Raw genomic sequence first — 19,401 nt, 5'->3', positions numbered from 1 at the left:
CCCACGGCCACGGCCACGGCCACGGCCACGGCCGCGCCCGCCCGGCCGGGGGGGGTGGGCGGGGATGGGGGGCGGGGGGCGGGCGGCGGGCGCGGCCATGCCTGGGCGAGCATCATGCGTTCCGGCTTAAAAAGAAAAAAAAAAAAAAAAAAAAAGGATCCACCCCAAAACTTCCCAGCTGGCTTCTTTCGCTTCGCTCTTTGCAGAGGAAAAAAAAAAAAAAAAAAAAAAAAGCTTTTAAAAAAAACCACAATTACAACGCGTGCAAAGGCTGGAAGATGATTTTCCGTGTTATCCAGCCAGCTACAACGAAAACATAACTTTGTTGGACCAACACCCCGCGCTTTTAACCAAAACCCAGCGATTCGGTGCTGCCTGGGTGCCGGCGGGGTTCACCCGGCCTGGCTGGGGCGGGTGCCGAAATCACCCCGAGGGCCCCGCGCTGGCTCCCCGGCCGCTGCTTCCCAAGAGGAAAAGCTTGTTCAGCAAGGAGAACGAGCCCTGAGCGCGTACCCCAAAAGTGGAGGGGGACCCCTGACCCCCGGGCTGGCCAGCCCTGCACCCACCCCTCGCCCTGCCCGACCCCCGGAGCCGGTGTGCTTCCCCTGCCAGCCTGCCTGCACCCAGCTCCCCACAGCAACGCGGCATCGGGGGGTATTTATATAGATATTTTTGATACGGAGATAGGGTAATAAGACTGGGATCCTCCCGCTGAGGCTTCAGGTTGAATAAACCGTCTTTACTTGATTTTTTTGAAGATCGTGGGCAAAATAAGCAAGTCCCGTATGCCCCCCCCCCCCCCTCAGCTTTCCCCTCTCCTGCAGCTTGAGCTGTAAAAGGCAGAAGGAGTTTCAAGGCACTAAGTCAGTTTGCAGGGTCCGTGGGGTCCCCCCTGCCAGTCCTGCTGCCTTCGCAGCCCCCCAGGAGTGGGGCAGGGGATGCAGGACAGGCTCGCAGTCACAAATGCTCCTGCTCAGCGCAGGCAGCATCCAACTAAAAGCTGAGCCTAGTTTTCAGGAGCAACCCCCTTCTTTCTGTGTGCAGCCGGCCAGAAACCGTCACAGGAAGGGACAGGGTTGTGCCTGAAAGAGAAATTCAGTGGGAGAAGTGGGGCCTGTGCCAGACCTGCCCTCCTACCTCCATGCCCGTGGCTAAAAATGTTGCTTTGAGCGAAACACGGAGAAGCAGCCAGTATTTCATGAATGCGAGTGTGCCTGTTTTCTTCAAGATCAGTTTTTCCTGTGTTTTCTCTCCTGCCCTGCATGATGCCTCCAAGTCCCAGCAGTTTTGGCTCTACCTGGAACTGGTTTTGGCAGGAGGGGAAAGGGCGGCTGCACTTCCAACCCTACAAAACAGCAGCTATGGTGTGCAAAAGCCTGGCCCAGCCTGGCTCTGGCTGTTCCCTAGCACAAAATCCGGGCTCCTCACCGCCCTCCAGCAGTGTGTTTATTTACAGCAATGTATTTCTTTCTAAAGATCTGGTCTCAGGGGGGCAAAATCCCCTCTGTGTATGAAACTAGCACTGACTAGCTCAGACATTGTCTTCCGGAGACTGCAGGCAGCCTGAAACAATAGGGGTGTGGGAGCGTCCTGATACATTTCCATTTTTGGACCACAATAAATCTGAAAACTAATAGTAACAGCTCTAAAAATGGCCCACATTAATTAGCTATTTGGGAATCGGTTTGGTACTCAGCCATCGCACACAATCCCCAATGGCTTCACATCTGCCCGCATACCAGAAGATTCATTTAAACCCCTCAAAATTGGACAAAGCCTCCAGGTTCCCCTCGGAAACTTTCAGACACAACCACAAGCTGGAAAGATGGACACGAGCAGCGTAATGAAAACGGGAAACATTCTGGGGAAGCGTGACCCAAAAGTCCCTGGCAATCGATGTAAGAAACGAGCTAGGGACCGATTGTGTTGTTGTGTTTCACGTACAGCTCAATCCAAGCCTCATTTTTTTTTTTTTTTAAATGCAACCCACGCACTCAAAACACAACACAGAGCCCGTTTTGAGCCGAAATCGCTGGACTACAGACAACCGCTTCCCATTTTTGGGGTTTTGCTGACACCTGGTGTTCTGGAAAAGACGCTGCGACGGTCCTGCAAGTCCTTTCCCTGGCTTCAGCGTGGATGGCAGCTCTCTCGGGTCACAGACGTGTGTCTGGGAGCTAATCCTCACTTTGGAAGAACCTGAGAAACGCAGGTGTGCATCTAGATTTCCGAGGCAACCTTCAACATCTCAGGAGAAGCTCTGCAGCAGCAGGAGGGGTAGCACGCCTCGTTATGTCACTGCAAACCTCACGGTACAGATGTACACCTCCTCACTTTGGGAGTCAGTGGGGCTGCCAGAGGAGAAACCTCGGGGCTCATTTAATTACTGCGTTTCATTGCAAGGGGATGCAATCCAATGAGGCGATCCACACCCCAGAGATCTCTCTGCAGTGGCTGCTCTACCCAAGAGAGCCATTTAAGGTTAGCAGCCAAGACCCAGAGAACAAACCTGACTTCGACAGTCAAGCCAAGGCAGCATTCTTTTTTATTCAGTTGAAGTACATTTTTCCCCCCAACAAACAAGGAGGCAAAACAATAAGCGAGAAGGCATGTTTCATACTAGTAAAGGTGGAAAATAAATTAGCGTGACACCTGAACAAATCCAAATGCGGGAGCGGGTGGCAGCACGAGACAATACAGTGGAGCTGAACAAAGATCTGTCTGACAGAGATACATCTGGGTTTCCCCTGGGGCCTGGGGCTGTGGGAACAGCAAAAGGCTCTGGCTAGGGTTGTTACTGAAGATGACAAAACGGCCATCACCAAGTGCATTGAAAAGTTCAATCCCAGTAGTTTCCTTCTTTGCACAGGGTAAAATTCAGCCGCTTACCTATCACACATAGTACTTAGTCCTACTAAAAGGATATTTCAAATTCAAGAAAAAATGACCTTTCAGCTGACAGCCTGGACTGATATGGACTGTGAACGCACGCTCTGTCCAACCTCTTGTGTTTCCAAAAAAAGTCCTGGGAGAGCAGGGCCTGAGAAGAGCCCAGCTGACAAACACGGTCACCTTGACAGCTGGGAAGAGCTAATGGCACCGAGACACCTTTCGGTATGTGATCACGCTCCCTCTTGTGCCACACTCCTCCTCTGATGGGCACTAGATGATTTGCATCTGCAAACTAGATCTGACAACACAGGATGAAAATAAAAGCCACATTTGGTGAAGCTTTTCCTAAATTCCAGTGTTTGAATCTCAGGTACTTGAATTATGGCCTGATGAGGAATTTCACTACCTTTTTTTCCTTTGTTCTTGTTTTTAAACCCTTTTCAGAGTAGTGTCTCTCCAAAATGTGTCTGTCACAGTTTGAGCCCAGTCAGCAAACACCACGCAGCCGCTCGCCCATCCTCCCCTGGCCCAGGGATGGGGGAGGGAATTGGAAGGGTAAAGGGAAACTCATAGGTTGAGAAAAAATCAGTTTAATAACTGTAACAAAATAAAACAGTAACAGTAGTAGAAAGTACAAACGGGCAACACACTATGCAATTGCCCACCACCCGCTCACCAATACCCAGCCCGGTCTCAGCTAGTGATCCCGAAATACCAAGATCCCACAATCACAAAGGAGACAGAGCCCTTCCCGGCCGCCCCTCCTCTATACCCTGAGCATGACATTCCATGATATGGAATATTTCACTGGCCAGTTTGGCTCCTGTGCTCTGGCCATGCTCCCTCCCCGCTTCTTGTGCACCTGCACACGGGCAGGACACGGGGAGGTGGAGACTCCTTGAAATCTCAGCAACAGCTGGAAACATCAGTGTGCTATCAGTGTCCTTCTCATCCCAAGCCCCATACCAAATCCAAAGCACAGCGCTATTCTAGCTACTAAGAAGAAACATTAACTGTATTCCAGCCAAAACCAGGACAGTGTCCCACCTCCACTCAACAATATCAGTATCACAGAGCCTAATGATGATCTTTAAATAAGGACAGTGGCTCTCCCAGGAATAACAGGCACCAGCTGTCCACATCCTCTGCCCAAAGGTTCGCTGGACCGGCATTTCCAAATTATTCCAAATGCCTGCCCTGCCCAAATCAGATCAGTTATGTCTCCCCAGGCAAACATTGCTATAAACAAAATTCAATAAATAAATCCACCACAAGGATTAAAGCTTTACAGCACAAGCACGCAAGGCAAACGTTGCAACACAAGTTAATAAATAATGAGGACAACGTGGTCACACTCCTGCAACTTAAGCCGTCGTGCCACACGTGCAAGGGGCAGCTGCAGTCCACCTCCTCCTCTGCGCAGCAAACTCCGTGTTTGAGATTTTCTCCCTCCAGTTCCCACAGGTCCACTGCCCAGTGACATGCAGGCTTTGGGATTCGGGGGGTACCAGAGGCGTGAAGGATCCATCATGCGGTCAGCGTTTCAAGCTAACTGACCCCTCGCTTCACCTCAAAGAGCCTAGTGCAGTCCAGTCTTCCGAAAACCCCGCAACGGTCTACAAAACCCCACATGAAAATAGTCAGTAGTGTACAACCTCTCACACAAGTCACAGTTTGCTTACAAATTTCTTAGAAACTCTTTTACTACAACCTCAGTGCTTTAAGGTTTCCCACTGAAATTCATGGCGATGCCAGCCTTTCCATGTTATCATACTACAAGTACTGATCATTTCGGGCAATGACTTGAAATTTCAAAAATCAGGAAGTTTCTGCTAGGAAACTGAGGCGGTTCTGTATGAAAAGGAGCCTGCCATGAAGCAAACAAAACCACACACACCATTTTTAGCCTAAAAATCATAGAGGTCTTTCACACAGAGTTATACACAGTTTTCAAACAGCCTGTTTGAGTGCATTTGTAACAGGGTCAATAGTTTACAATTTTGTAAATAATTTTACATCCTCTCCCAGAGGATGTGCATTCTTTTATTGGAACACCCTGGAGGTGTTGTAATCTTGATTAAAGATAATTAAACACTTCGCTGGCTTTCTGAATGCCTGAGCAGATGCATCTCATGCTCTTGAAGATATTTTCACTCTTTTCACACCAAGAAGACTGTCTGCTCAGAAGTGATTCTTTACAGTTTTCTGCTTTTCTGTACAATTAAAGTTCACAAGAAACAAAACACCACTGAGTGTTCACACTTGGTTCAGTGCAATGAAGGAAGACCTAATAGTTACAGTTTTTAATTGTAGGAACTTTGATTTTCTGGGTTCTTCAGTGCAATTTTTGATGGCAGTGGGAGACAGAGAGCAATTCCTAGTCGTGCAAGGGCTCTTTTTTGCTAGTAGAAGGAGAAACAGAGTCTTGGGTCTTGACTTGTCAAATTCTCAGCGAGGCCTTTGGGCACTGGATTGTCCCACAGCCTAAAACAACAGCAAACGTGTTACTGTGGAACTAAGTATGGTGAGTGAGGAGGTGGCATGCCGGACAGTGGAAGAAGCAGCTTCAGGTTTTCACCAAAGCAGGTCCAACAGCGAGACAGGAGCGAGGTATGGCCATGTCTCAGCGACACAGCAGCAACCCAGCAGCTGCCTGCCCGCTGAGATGGACTCACTCATCTAGCCTGGAAGAGACATTAAGGCTTTGGCAAGTCCTCAGGCCACTGGGATCTCAGAAAGCGGAGGAAGAACTGAGTTACACACAAGCAACCTGATTTAGGTCAGCTGCCCTTCTTCACCTACCTCATTTGGTGGAGTCTACCCCAAGGCTGCCCGTACTGGTCTTCTAATACGCAAAGCAGAGTGCCCCGAGGAGCCAAAGCTGTGCTGTGCCCACCGATCTGAGCAAGCACACAGGAGCCCCAAGCTCCAGCCAGGACCAGAAACATTCCTCAGATGTTGCTCTTGGGCTGCTCTCACTACTGGGGAAGGCAGAGCCTGTTTGGGGCCAGAGAGGCAGCTCAGGTAGGAGCAGACGCTCGGCTCCGGGACCTGTGTTATCAGAGGCACCCGCAGCAGAGTGACTTTTCAAATGAGTGAAGGATGAGCGGGGGGTCTCCTACAAGAGGTTTCTAGCGGAGTCTGATACACAGGGTTTGGGGAAGCAACGACAAACAGTGGGAAATATCAGGTGTCCAAGTATCTACAAGATACGGATCCCAGGACAGAGGGGGACAGGGCAGGAATGTATCTCAGAAGTGAAGTCAGATGGAACGGGAGAAAGCAAGCTTATAGGAAAAAATGCAAAAAATTTCCTGATGGGGACATTACACAACTGGGTCTCCGTTTTTACCTCATTTAAAGCCAGCAAGCTTTTCAGTCCCTTTTTCCCAGGACTTTCTGAGGGGGTGGAGCTGGCCTAGAAAACCCTCAGCTTACTTGGCTTGCGTCTGCATCCCCTGCAATATCCTATTCCATGCCAGATAACCCAGGGCAGCAGGCTGGCATGGGTCATGTCTGTCCCAAGACTGGTCACCCTGTCTTCCCCTTGCTGAGCCGATAACCAGCCACAGAGCTCTGTGATACCTGCTCACCTTATGAGTTGAATTTCTGGGCACTTGGCAAGTTCCTCCGCTAGCTTTGTGGCTCCACAGGCACCAATGTGATTTTTCTCCAGACTGTTTTAGAAACAAAAAAGAGAGTTTTAAAATCCAAAGCCAAATCGAGAGTGAAAACCAGCTGAACAATCACTGGCTCCTTCTGACCCAGAAGAGCTACACTTTTGCACAAGTACAGCCATTCAAGTTACAATCAGCCTCGTCTTTAACACCATGGCCCTATCCATGCAAGAAGTGTGCGTGCACTGCTCCCTGTGACCTACTTCTAGCAACAAGACATCTGCAACAGGCAGATCTCGTGCCCTTGGAGCACTCTAGATCCCGCTGCAAACCTGGCACCAAAAAATGCTGGTAACAACTCCTCCTGCCTCAGACACAACCTTCCTGCTTGTACCTGTAGAACAGTCAAGCTCGACTATGTAGTTTCCTGGCCCAAGACAAACAAAACTCAGTTCCTGACCCTACGACTCACAGACTAATATTTTCGTACAGCTGAGAGATGGAAGACACACACCATGTATTCCGAAGGGAGGAAAGCTCCATGAACAGCTCTTGAGCAGATGAGCCTCTCCCACGGAATAGCACTGGGCTGTGATGCCACCAGGCCAGCACATGAGCTGGTGACATCAACCCCAGCTGATGGTACACCGCAGTTCCAGCACAGGAGCTGCATCTGACCTTCCTGTGAGCTCCTATGGCCTAACACCTACGATTTGGTTCTCCATTCAGGGGATGGATTGCTTGCCTTGCTGCAAGGCTCTCCGAGCATTGTACCCATCTAGACCATCCCAGGCACTGAAGAGAAGTAAAAGCTTGCAGGAAACAGCTCACCTGAGGTTGTTAGATGATATGACTCATGCCCTACAAATACCAGTTTGCTTTCCTTAACTCAAACAAGAGGCCTTCACAGACTAGCTTCTGCTTATATATCTACACTGCAAACACCTTAAATAAAATATGCCCCTCCACGCTGTGTATCACCCAAGTAAGGCTGGCCTTCGGTGCATGCAGCAAGAATTCTAAGCAAGAATTTGAACTGCAAAAGCCTGTCCTGTTCCTAATGTCTGTTCCCTTTTTGGAAGCACTGTGGGGTTGAAGGCTCAGTGGCAGAAAAACAAGTGTTCTTCCTGGGGTTGCTCTCGGGGCTGTACTCACTCTAACATCTTCAGCTTTTCCATCTCTGGGAGAGCACTGGCCAACTCTTGGGCTCCTCCATCACCAAGGGCATTCCAAGACAGTCTAAGACAGACAAGAAATCCCAACCGTGAGTCAGTCTATAAACACAAGGGCAACAGCAGCAGTGCCTGATACAACCCCCTCACAGATCAGCCTGTTTACAAGAGCTTTTCGCCCTCTTACCACGGCAGGTAAACATTCCCAATTTACACGCTTCATTTTGAGGAGTTCCCTCAGTTTTGCCACATATTTTCATGTATGGTAAGACAGCAGCGAGCGATCACCACAGAGCCTGAGAACTGTGGTTATCTCTGGAGTCCTGCAGGCCCAGGGAATGAGAGGCAAAAGATGGAAATGACTGCTGAGTACACAGCTTCACCCCAGGACAACTCCTCCTTGTGCTGGTGTCAAACTTTTGCAGCAGCTAAAGTGCCCCTCAGACCTGCTCTCAGAGCTGCTTTTGGACTCCGAGCTCTTTTGAAGGATAGAACACAGGGCTAGGTTTTTCACTTTCTGGTACCTTAGCAAGTGAGAAAATTCTTCAGATCCTTTCTTTGCCACTGGCTGAAAAGTCTGGCCATTTCCCTCTCACTTGGAAAGCAGAAACCTAGCATGGCATCAACCAGTCCTTGACTCAGCTGAATGATGCTGGGGCCACCCCACAGAGCCACTCCTCTGCCCCAGCCTGAGGAACTCCACAATTTCTGTATGGCATGTAAAAGCCAAAAAAAGGCAGGACAAGATCCAGCTCGAGAACTGAAGCCTTCCACCAAACAGGTCCACAGCCTGTTCTGCGATTTCATGGGTATCAGCATATTGCACACCATGTCACTCAGATTTCCCAGTGACAGAACTCACATGTGTCTCCACAGACACAAGACGACCCCTCCTAACACTACTATTAAATGAGAATTTGCCTATCTGTTAGTAATGCAGGAGTAGTAACTAAGTACATGGTTAACTAGTCTTAGTGCCATGCTGCAAGGGACAGACCTATGCACTGAAGACTGCTTTACTCATCCCATTACTCCACTGGATTATTGCTAGACCTCTCCTGGGTCTGCCAGTAAAATCCTGGCTTTGACCTAGTGCCCTGAGTCCTAAGATACCTGTTATCTCCACAGAAATGCCTTCTGTGTGAGGGAGAGGAAAGCCTGGTGGATTTACGACCATCACTTTACCTAAACCATCCATGGGTACTCTGAAGAACTGAGGCATCTAAGAGTGACGTGACAATCAGGCCACAGCAGAGATGACCAGAGAGCCTAGGTCCTGCAGGTCTATATGCTGATAGAGGAATGATCTCAGCCAGGGTGGTCTGTACTCAGCCAGCACCCCAAGCAGTGTTAGTCTTCATTAAAGCTACAGGTAGCTCAGGATTGATGAGACTGCTGCTGACTGCATGGAATCCTGTGTACTAGAATTAAATTTAAGGTCCCTCTAGTGCAATGGGGCAAATTGCTTTTAAAAAGATACAAGCTGGAGCAGGTTCCCCGCAGGCACCTCGCTGAGGTTCTCTTGGGCAGGTGAACACTTGTCAGAATGTAGTTAGCCCATCTATGTTGTTTATTGAAAATGTGTTAAACTTCCACACATTAGAGCAACCCCTTTCATTCCAGTGTGGAGAGCAAGACTGCAGCTGGTGGTACACTCGTTTCATGTACAGGCTGAATTCACTTCGCTTTGAGCTCTCAATTCAGGCTCTACAATTTCAGAGAGAAGCTCCTGCTCTGCTCTGAGAACCAACCGGGGACATCTCGTAAAATAATGGAGGCCAGACTTGGATCATGGAGAACAAGATGGGAAATTTGTCCTGCCTCACAAAGCAGATGCTAAAAGACCAAGGATAATGGGCAGTTTGAAAATTAGTGTTTTCCTCCATATTCTGCTCAGCTCTTCACATTCAGCTTCCAATAAGTCACTAGTCATACCAGGAAAATTTTAGCAGTGAATTTAGTCAATTAGTAAATTAACAGTAAATTTATCACTAAAAAGTACTTAGTGGTAAGTACCAGTAAGTATTTATCAGGAGCAGAAGTGCACTGCAGTTGAAAATAGGAGCAGACATTAAAACAAGAGCGACCTGTGTGTTGAAGGATCTCTCCATCTATTCCCACACTCACATGATCTCTTCCATGGAAGGGCACTGTCGGAAGCCATGAGAAAGTGATTTTGAAGCATCATCAGTGATTCCACAGAGTTTCAAGCTGAAGCCGTAGGGAGAGAAAAAACAGAGGGCACAGTGTACTAGCATCAGAACCGGTGGAGAATACGGCACCAGCACCATCTGCTGCACTCCTGCCTTGGCAGAGCTATAAACAAAGCCAGCCACACTCTGCCCCGACAGCATTTAGTGCCCTGCTACTCACTCGATCTTCTGGAGGTGTTCAAAGCATGGCAGCCCCTCGGACAGGGCATGGATACTTCCTTCCCCAAGGTCATTTTCTGATAAACTGTAAGAGTAACGGAAAAGCTTTGAGTGGCCACAGAAAAAGTAGGTACAGTCAGAGAAAAGCCACCACCAAAATGTAACTATGTGAATTAGCAAGTCAGTAACTAGCACCCAGACTGAGCGAGGACTCCAGGCAGCAGGGACAAGCCAGATCAGCACAGGGCAACTCAGGGATGCTTCTCTGCTTGGTAAAATGGGAATGACAGCCCTGCTCCAACTCCCAACATAAGTCCATTCAGCAGTGAGCTGCCTGCAGGCAGTAATGTGGGGTTATACCAATGGCAAAGATGGACAGACCCACAGCACAGCATGTGTTGCATGTGAAACTGGAAATAAGGAGTCATACTGGAGTTAATGACTGGTGTGACTTGAGAGGAAATGACGGTAAGGGGGAGTGGGAAGAAGATGTGGCTCTCAAAGGCTCAGGGGGCAGCAGTAGCTGCCTTCCAGTCTTTACCAGGGTGTGCTGTTCGGTTCTCATCCACCAGCAAATGCAAGCCATGGCAATACTTCTCCTGCTCTAACATATCACCCCTAAATTACCAACACCCTAATTCAACTTGTTATTTAACAATATACACGTAACAAAGAACAGTGATATCAAGGATGCAGCAGGAGTTAACTCGCATCACCTCCGTTCTTTCAGTTCCTTATTGAGGAAGGCTACCTCTCCCCAGGTTACTGCATACAGTAGTTCAAAGGCATGTGGCTACACAAAGCCTGGCAAACCTCGCTGGCAGCCAAGGCTTAACACCCACAGTGATCTAACTGCCCTGCAGGCAGTGCACTGCAGTGACCTTCGGACAGTGGCCCCTCTCACCCCACAAAAAGCGTTTGGGGGGGGGGGGGGGACACACACGACTGCCCTCTGTGGCGTCACCCTGAGCACGGAAAGAGCCTGCATGACAGCCTCAGGTGAGCTGAAATGATTCCCACTCGCAGAGCCATACCAGTCCGTACATTTGGCACCACCCCAAGTGCACCTGCCACAGCCTACCTTATCTCTTCTAGCAGCCCACACGCCACCAGGGCTCTGGCCAGCTCCATCCCTCCTGCTGGCCCAATGTTATTGTTCTGCAAGCTAATAAAAGAAACATAAGCATTGGAGGATTATTTTAGAATAAAACTGTAACAAAAGCTCATATTTAACTTGCCAAGAAGGTAACTGCTACATCTTTTGAACCGGTACCCAGTGCTGGTAATAAGCTGGGATCCTCGCAGATTAGTCTTAATGAAGGAGCCTGGAAAACAGGGAGGCAACACTGGGGACCAGCAATGTGGCTAGCATGTCAGGTGGCTCCTGCTGCTGCCAGTGACACCTGGGCTAAGGACACGCAAGTTCAGTGGATTTGCCCATGCTCACAACAAAGGAGCAAAAGCAGAGGCTGCCCAGTACCACCAGGAGCCTGTCTCCAGCTCTGTGCACACGGGATCGGTTTGAGATGAGTGAGGAATGGCCTTAAGAACAAAGAGGGCACAGGACTCCATGCCTGCAGATTTCCCAACACTTTCCAGTGAAGACAATAACCTACCCAGAGGACTGAAGTCTCCCGCCACTGGGATTCCTCTTCTAAGATATCTTTTGACAATACCTTAGACACAGGCTGGGAAACACACCACTAGGCTAACTGAGCCCTATGAGCTCTTCCAGCTCACCAATTTCTTGCTTTGCCACTCTAAAACAGCATGAGAAAGTCCTGCATGTTAGAACCCTGGAAAGAGTCCCAAAAAAGGTTTAAAAATATAAAACCACTAAGTACAGCGGGCTCGAAGGTGCCTTCACAGAACAGTGAGGAATTACAAAAGTTGTTCATATTTACGCTTATATTACACAAGAACAAAAGCACAGCCACCAGAACGAAAGCACAGCCAGAGGCATTAGAAGCTGACATACTCAAAACCAATTTTAAGGGTTATTTTACTGTGTTTACAATGCCTGGTTCAATTCTAAAGTTAACGCTGCAAGAAATTGTGCAAGAATAGTTGATATAACTTGATGCAGCAAAGTAATTGTGGAGAGTTTCTCAATCTGAGACACTTAAAATAATGTCTAAACAAGAGACCATGCACCACTGCAGTTTATGTCTTTTCCCATGCCTTCTTTCAACCATCCCATATATTCCCAGGATAACCAGCTTTCCTGGGGCAGCGGCTGACACTCACTGCAGGATCTTCAGGTTGGTCATGTGTGGCAGACAGAGTCCAAGTTTCACTGCTGTCCTGTCTCCAAAAATGTTCCTTGATAGTCTGGAAGAAGCGGAAATGAAATATTACTGACAGTGAATTAGAGAGTCTCATTCCTCACCTGTGTGTCACCCCCATGTATCCGTGACCCCCGTTCCTCACCCACATGTGCACGGGAATATGCTGAAAGGAGCCAATGTCCATGATTCAAAGGACACTGGGAGTGGGAGGAAAGGACAATGATGTTTTGTAATCCTGCAGCAGGAGTTAAACAGGGAAGTAAAACTGACTTGCACTTCTCAGGAACACGGTGATCTCCCTTCCTGACTAAATCATCCTGAGCTGGAATTACATCAAAATTGTACTTTTTAATATGTGCCCTTAGACCAGTATGCTGTAATCTGAAGGTTACATGAATAGCTCCAGCATTTTAACTGTAACAGAAGTAGCTTTTACTGACTTTTTATTTTCTTATCATTTTATTTCTTTAATATGTCAGGGGCACGTTTGTTCTATAAACTGATCTGCAGTGGAATGACAGATAATACCTCAGGCTGAGTAAAGCCTCTCTCTGTCATCTTCCCTCCATTTTTGCAGCCACATAGATTAATACTGATTTCTTAGGCAACACAGGCACTGCACAGCCCATATGCCTGTGACACTGGCTATTAAACCGCAGATTCATCTCTTCCCCACCGATGAGATCTGTACAATTCTTGGGAATCTCCAAGAGATTGCTGTGAACAAGCAATCCCCAAACTTCCCACACATTCCTATCCCATGTAGGTATGAGTTTTTACCCTGCTTTCATAAGAATCAGCAGTAAAAAATATTTTGGCTTTACTGGAGCCAGATTAGCTTTGATTTCTTTGCCTTGATTTTTGCCCAGCTTCATGAAGGGACATTGGAAATGACACACTTACAGTAATTCCTCGAGGCACTTGCAATAGGCAAGAGCTTCCATCAGCTTTTCCCCTCCAGCAGGACTAGGACTGTTCCCTGAAAGGCTAAAATAAGCATGAAAGACTCTCAGTGACTGAACAAGAACCAGAACATACAGCTTAAAATATTGCACTGTTTCCCTGGTGTGATGGGAGACTTGGGTCACTGCAACAACGCGCAACACGGCGCTACAGCAATGTGTTCAGAGACAGGTCTCTGGAGAATCGCCGGGGGATTTATAGTGCGTTTTTGTCAAGTACTGGGGGGAAGAAGCAGTTTTTCCTCTCCCAGGCAGAACTGGGAACTTCCTCTTCTTGTTCAAGTCACTTCCAGGTTTTTAATTTTAAAAAATTACAAGGCATACCCCAGAGCTGAGCCAAACAAACAGCCTGGGTGCTCTAATTTTTGTTCCCTTGGAGGAGGGACAGTTTGAATCCATGTCACCGAGAGAGCACCTTGTCCAGACTCTGGACTTGCTTTGATAAATTCCCAATTTCACCTCTGTGTTCACAAGCAAAAGAAAGCAGTGTAGCCACACTGGGAACCCTACATAGCCCAGGGAAAGGTGCTGCGTGGATGAGAGACTTGTACGATTCCCCACAAGTTTGCAGATTTGCTTTCCAGGACACAACCGGGCCAGAGATCTCTCTGTTCAAACAGCCAATGCAGGCTGACAAATGCCCGCCGCTGTCTCTGAGGTGACTGCACAAGGACGTGGCCGTAACCTTCACTCTCAGAGAGTCCCTGCACTGGCAGAGAAAGTTGCTACCAGGCCCAGCTGTAGATGGGGAGGGCAGGAGGGGGAACACCTTCCATTGGTTCGGTAGAGTTTTATATCAGGTCTTCGATGGCCTTGGAAATGCTGGAAGGTGCAACACTGTGTAAATGAAGGCGGCACAGGGCTTCCCACACAGGCTTCCCCACCAACTGTCGCCAAAACTGAAATCACTGCAAACAAAACAAAGGGACTCACTCAATTCTCTTCAGGTTTTGCATTTTCAGCAGGACAGCAGCTAGATTTATCAGGCCTGAATCTCCAATCCTGTTGTGGCTTAAACTTTAAAGAAGAGAAGAAAGGCTGCGTTGTAAAGGAAAGTGCTAAATGCCAGGCAAAGGATGAGATTTTACTTAATGTCTCCCACCTACTGGATGATACCTCTGATCTTGGCAGCAGAATAAAAGAGCTGATTGTCTCAACTATTTCATGAAAGACTAATAGCTGTCAATGAGGCAGTTAAAACAAATTGCAAAGAACAATCAAAAAATTACTTCAGCCAGAATACCGACAGGTGACAGGTGGTTATTATTCTCCAAACTACTACAGTGGAGAACAGACCACATCTGGCTAGAGAGAGAGGAAGAAAACACAGAGCAAGCCTGGCATTGGCTCTAGGTTCAGATCTTTTCAGAGTGGGGAATTTCTGGGTCTGAGGCTCTCCCAGGAGAGAAGGGGGCCTCTGGCCTGTTCTGGATACCAGGGATTCCAGAGAAGATTTAAATCCAGAGGCTCTTTAATCCATTTTCTGCATGACTGCAGCAGAATGGGCATAGACCAAAGTCTCCTGAACATCAAGATTTCCTCTAGCCCAAGGTACCTCATACATGAGCATTTTGCAACCTCTCTGCTTTTGTTACATGATGTATAAGCACATCTGGGTCTCTCCAAATGCTGGCACTAGTGGTCACCTCTCTGCTGATAAAGAGACTGCAAGAAAGGAGAAACTCACTTGATTTCCTCCATGTAGTGCATATTCTTCAAGGCTTCTGCGAGTCTGGAGCAGCCATCATTACCAATACTGTTATGGTTCAAGCTGAAAACAACATCCCCAGGAAAATGGACATTAAGCTCCTGTTATTCAGTATCAGAAGCAGGGCTAGAGGCGAGCTGCAGTCACATACTTACATAAGCCTTTTCAGGGATGGCATTTCACAAAGTCCCAGTACAAGCTTAGGAATAGCAGCATCACTGAGTTTCATGTAGCCCAAGCTAAAAGATGAAATAATGCAGGAACAAGCAGAGCAGAGGAGAGCAGAACAAAAGTGGAAGAGAAGTGAGAGTGTATTCTAGTTCCTGTAAATAGTTTTCAGTTTTGTTCTCTAATGCAACTCTACTAGATGTGTTTGGATTATAATAAAATACCAAGAGAACCCGAAAACTCTGGAGCAAGAACCCAGCCCCCCGTGGAGCAAGGTGCCACTGTGACCACAAGACGGCAAAGCTCTCACGACAGCAACACACACGCTCCAGCAGCACTTTGTAACAGAAGGATGCCTTACAGGTAGGTGCCTGGAAAAGCCATCTCTGTGTACAGGCCACCAGATCATCCCCCAGGAGTGAAATGTTGGCTCTGGGATTGCTGCATGGGAACCACTGCCCCACCAGCTTGGACATGATCCATGCAAAAACCAGCTACCAAAACACTTGATTTCTCCACTGAACACCCCTGCCAGAGTACTGGTGTTTGTCTCTCTCACTCATTGTTCATTGCAAATAAAAAGGAATTGTTCTCCTTCCCTGTCTGAAGCCCTCCAGCCATGAGGAAAACTACATCTGTCCACAGTACAGGCAGAAGAGAGGCTGCAGTTTAACTAAAGCTTCTAGAAAGCCCTGGTAGACTCTGGACAGCCTGATAACAACACACTCACTTGAGCTCTTCAATGGCCTGGCAGTTCTGTAAGCCTGTGATCAAGTAATCAATTCCACTTGGCATAATACTGCTAGAGGTCAGCCTGCAAAACAGCAAGGATCAAATAGGGTCAGGTCTCAGCACGCTGAGAAAGAACAGATTACTTATTCACTGACAGGCAGTCTGCCCCGTCCCAAAGTCCAGCCAGCACAGACATCAGGGTCCAGTGACTTTGGAGAGATTTCCACACCTCCCATGTACAGGACTACGAGGACTAAGTAGTTCAGAGATGTTCACATGAGGTACATGTACCAAACAGCACAGTCTCTGCCTGGGCCCAACCAACCAACCCCCAGCATTTTACTGGGCAGAGGTACCCTTTATAAGGCTGCCTCTCGCTTACAGGCAGTTGAAGAGGGCTGTGAGAAGGACTGAGTGCTATTCACACCCGAAAAAGCTCTTTTGCACAGTAGGGTGGTATAAACTTATGAAGCCAAGGCCTCAGTCTCAAATTGCTTTTACTTCAAAAAAGGGGAGAGGAAAAAAAATCTCCAGACATGCATATGGTGACCCTATAGCCACAAACTGCAGAGAGCTGTTGAGTTTGCAACTGAAACACGGCTCGGGAGTGATCACAGAGCTCATGGCCATATTCCAGACAGAGAGTGTTTCAGCGAGGATCAGGGTGAGGCATAGGCTTGAGCAAATGATAAAAGATGTGGAAAAGACCATAGCTGGGGACATACCCAAACTTCTTCAGCTCTGGAAGAAGTAGCAAAATCCTGACTAGCATTTCTGCTTCATCACTGTGGAGCTCAACATGAGACCATCTGCAAGAACAAAACAACAGATCTGGGCTATGTCCACTGATGATGAAAGGTCTGTACCAAGCCTACAACTAAAGCACACCGGTGCTGGGACACTGAAAACCTGTCAGGACATTGATACTTGGCAAGATCCCATTAGAGCTCCCAGCCATGATAAAAGAGTACAGGTTACCTGGGCACAGGGGAGAGATTTAGATGCCTTCAAAGGGTACCCCAGGAAGCCACTAGATTTGTATCTTTCTTATTTTCCATCCAAATACTCTTAAGTAGGGGACACAGTGGGCAGGGACTGGGACCTTGCACCGGCCTCTCTCCTGCACTCACAAGGATGAGCTACTCCTTTCCCCATAAAAGAGTCTACAATGCCTGGCAACTCACCTCAGTTCCTGAAGATGAGCACATTTTTCACGAACCCTTTGGTAGAAGGAGGCACGCTTGATTTCTGGCTTGTACAGGTTCAGTCTGCAGTATACAAACACACGATGCAACTGTCAGTGATGATCAGCAGACACCCACTGTAGTGGCTGGTGCCCCTTAGGGCCCAGGCTTAGGAACAGATCAGAGCTCTGCAAGTGCCCTCCCTGAGCTCTCCTGCCAAATCCCATCTGCATCACAATCCAGTGTAGAGAAACACAGTCCCTCCCCAGCTGCACAAGACGACAGCTGACTTTTTCTTCAGCTACACTAAGGGAAAAAAAACAGTAATGCTGTTCTCTCCCATTCACGCAGAAGCCAGCATGTCTTAAGTCTTAGAAGTGCTCATATCTCCTGAGTACTCCTGGTCCTGAAGGGAAGGTAGGAAGATTTTTTGACCTTGTGCAGGTCCAGTATGGGCCTGAAGGAGGGTGGCCTAAAAGACACTTGCACGTGAATACGGTTCCTTCCACATATGGGGCACAGACGCACGCTGAGATTAAACCCGTGGAGACCAGAGCCTCAGACACTCTGAAGATATTTTTTATCTCATGGTGAGTTTCAGAACAAGCAGAAAATAATGACAAATAGTCACCTTCTCACCTGCTAACGTCTGATTCCACCTTCTCCAGGCAGTGGAGGAACCTTACACCTAACTGGAAGAGGGTTTTATCTTTACATATCCTGGAAAGGTAGAGATTAGAGAACATCATAAGCCTGTGAACACATGCTATTTTCCAGAAGAAAAATCAAGAGGACTGCATGGAACAGGACTATGCTGGTGCATGAATGCTAACCACCCATCTCTGAAGAGGTTTGCAGGGTTTAAACTAGTTCCAAAGATAGGCTAATCGGGGCACCCTTTCTCCCAAGGGAGACTAGAAACATGGTCTCCTTTCTGCTAAACTTTCTAAGGTGTGCAACCACAAACCTTCTAAGCGCTTCTGCCTGACAGACATTTGGGCCAAACTTGCTTCAAGTTGGCTAACAGTTTACAAATGCACTGGAGGCAGAGAATAAAGAACAGAAGAACAAGCTGAAGTGTTGACTTCAACCTCCTTTCCTTAAAAGTTTCGGGGGAAAAGAATTATCTAAAAGATACCCGAACTTGAAGTGCTACTTACGTGATCTCAGTAATGTTTCCACAGGCCTGGACAGCCAGCTCAAGAAGGCTCATGACACTTTCTTTACATACCCATGGCTCTTCTATGCTGCAAAGCAGAATATAGGCAGCTCTGCTTTATTCAGATGCACGGATCCCTCTCTGCCTCTGGCAGCTGAGTGCTCAGCACCCTGATATGCACAAAAAGCTGCTTTGCTCATCAGAGTAACGTCTACATAAGAAACAGGATGCAAACTGGGAACAAACAGAGAAGCAGCCCAGCTTCCCTGCAGAGAAGGACACAAACATCAACCTCCCTCCTGCCTGCCTACCACTGACAGCAGTGAGAGGGAGCCTGGCCCTTGCGCTCTAGTGCAGCACATTTTGGGAGAAGTGAAGAACTCATTATCCAGGTGAACTGCGGGATGCTCCTGTGTCCTGGGTTGAGTGAATGGTGGAGTGTTTTTGGTGGCAGGGGAGGGGGCTATCGGGGTGGCCCCCTGTGAGAAGCTTCTCGAAGCTCCCCCAGCTCCAAGCCAGATCCCCCTCTGTTTGGGAAATTGAGCCCATCAGTTGTGCCTCTGCGATAACGTATTTAAGAAGGGACGTGGTGACGAGCAGTGGGACTGGTAAGGAGGAGTTGCTACAGCTGCATGAACACCAAGGTCAGTGGAGGAACGGAGGAAGAAAGGAGGGGGGAGGTGTGCCGGAGCAGAGACCCCCTGTACCCTCTGGGGAGACGGCAGGGCGGCCCCCCCCTGCCACCCATGGAGACCTATGGTGGAGCAGACACTGATTTATGGCCTGTGGCTTCTGCTTGCATGATAAAGGTTCTGTGTCCAAAGAAGGCCAGGGTCTTGTGGGAAAAGGTAGCCCCGCTGCTGTAATTCAGCGCTGGGAGGATTGCAGCATGCGGGGGAGTCCCACGCCGGAGCAGCTCGGGAAGGGCTGCAGCCGTGGGAGGGAATCCAGTCGGAGGAAGTTAGTGACCCATGATGGAGCAGTGTGGGGAACGCTGCGGCCCGTGGGAAGAATTCAAGTCGGAGAAAGTTTGTGGAGGACTGTCTCCTGTGAGAGGGGGACCACGATGGAGCAGGGGGTAACAAGTTTTGGACACTCCCCTCACCGAAGATGAAGGAAGTGGCAGCACTGACTGCACCCCCCATTC

General features: G+C 48.4%; 1 protein-coding gene across 1 annotated transcript in view; it reads right to left on the bottom strand.

Annotated features, from left to right (window-relative positions):
- Positions 1 to 3,755: 3,755 nt before the first annotated feature.
- Positions 3,756 to 19,401, bottom strand: part of NLRC5 (NLR family CARD domain containing 5) — a 52,313-nt gene continuing 36,667 nt past the window's right edge. The window contains exons 33-48 of the mRNA XM_042797599.1: positions 18,256 to 18,342; positions 17,735 to 17,815; positions 17,096 to 17,179; positions 16,637 to 16,720; positions 15,910 to 15,993; positions 15,167 to 15,250; positions 14,991 to 15,074; positions 14,237 to 14,320; positions 13,245 to 13,328; positions 12,301 to 12,384; positions 11,135 to 11,218; positions 10,055 to 10,138; positions 9,809 to 9,892; positions 7,665 to 7,748; positions 6,486 to 6,569; positions 3,756 to 5,376 (exon numbers count right to left, since the gene is read on the bottom strand). Coding sequence (XP_042653533.1) covers positions 5,295 to 5,376; positions 6,486 to 6,569; positions 7,665 to 7,748; positions 9,809 to 9,892; positions 10,055 to 10,138; positions 11,135 to 11,218; positions 12,301 to 12,384; positions 13,245 to 13,328; positions 14,237 to 14,320; positions 14,991 to 15,074; positions 15,167 to 15,250; positions 15,910 to 15,993; positions 16,637 to 16,720; positions 17,096 to 17,179; positions 17,735 to 17,815; positions 18,256 to 18,342 — 1,342 coding nt within the window. The 3' untranslated portion in view covers positions 3,756 to 5,294. The remainder of the gene's footprint in view (positions 5,377 to 6,485; positions 6,570 to 7,664; positions 7,749 to 9,808; positions 9,893 to 10,054; positions 10,139 to 11,134; positions 11,219 to 12,300; positions 12,385 to 13,244; positions 13,329 to 14,236; positions 14,321 to 14,990; positions 15,075 to 15,166; positions 15,251 to 15,909; positions 15,994 to 16,636; positions 16,721 to 17,095; positions 17,180 to 17,734; positions 17,816 to 18,255; positions 18,343 to 19,401) is intronic.

This window comes from Tyto alba, unplaced genomic scaffold (assembly GCF_018691265.1).
Source record: "Tyto alba isolate M040663 unplaced genomic scaffold, T.alba_DEE_v4.0 Super-Scaffold_26, whole genome shotgun sequence".
Lineage (NCBI taxonomy): Eukaryota > Metazoa > Chordata > Aves > Strigiformes > Tytonidae > Tyto > Tyto alba.
The sequence above is the reverse complement of the archived record's forward strand: the minus strand, read 5'-3'. Positions and strand labels throughout refer to the sequence as shown.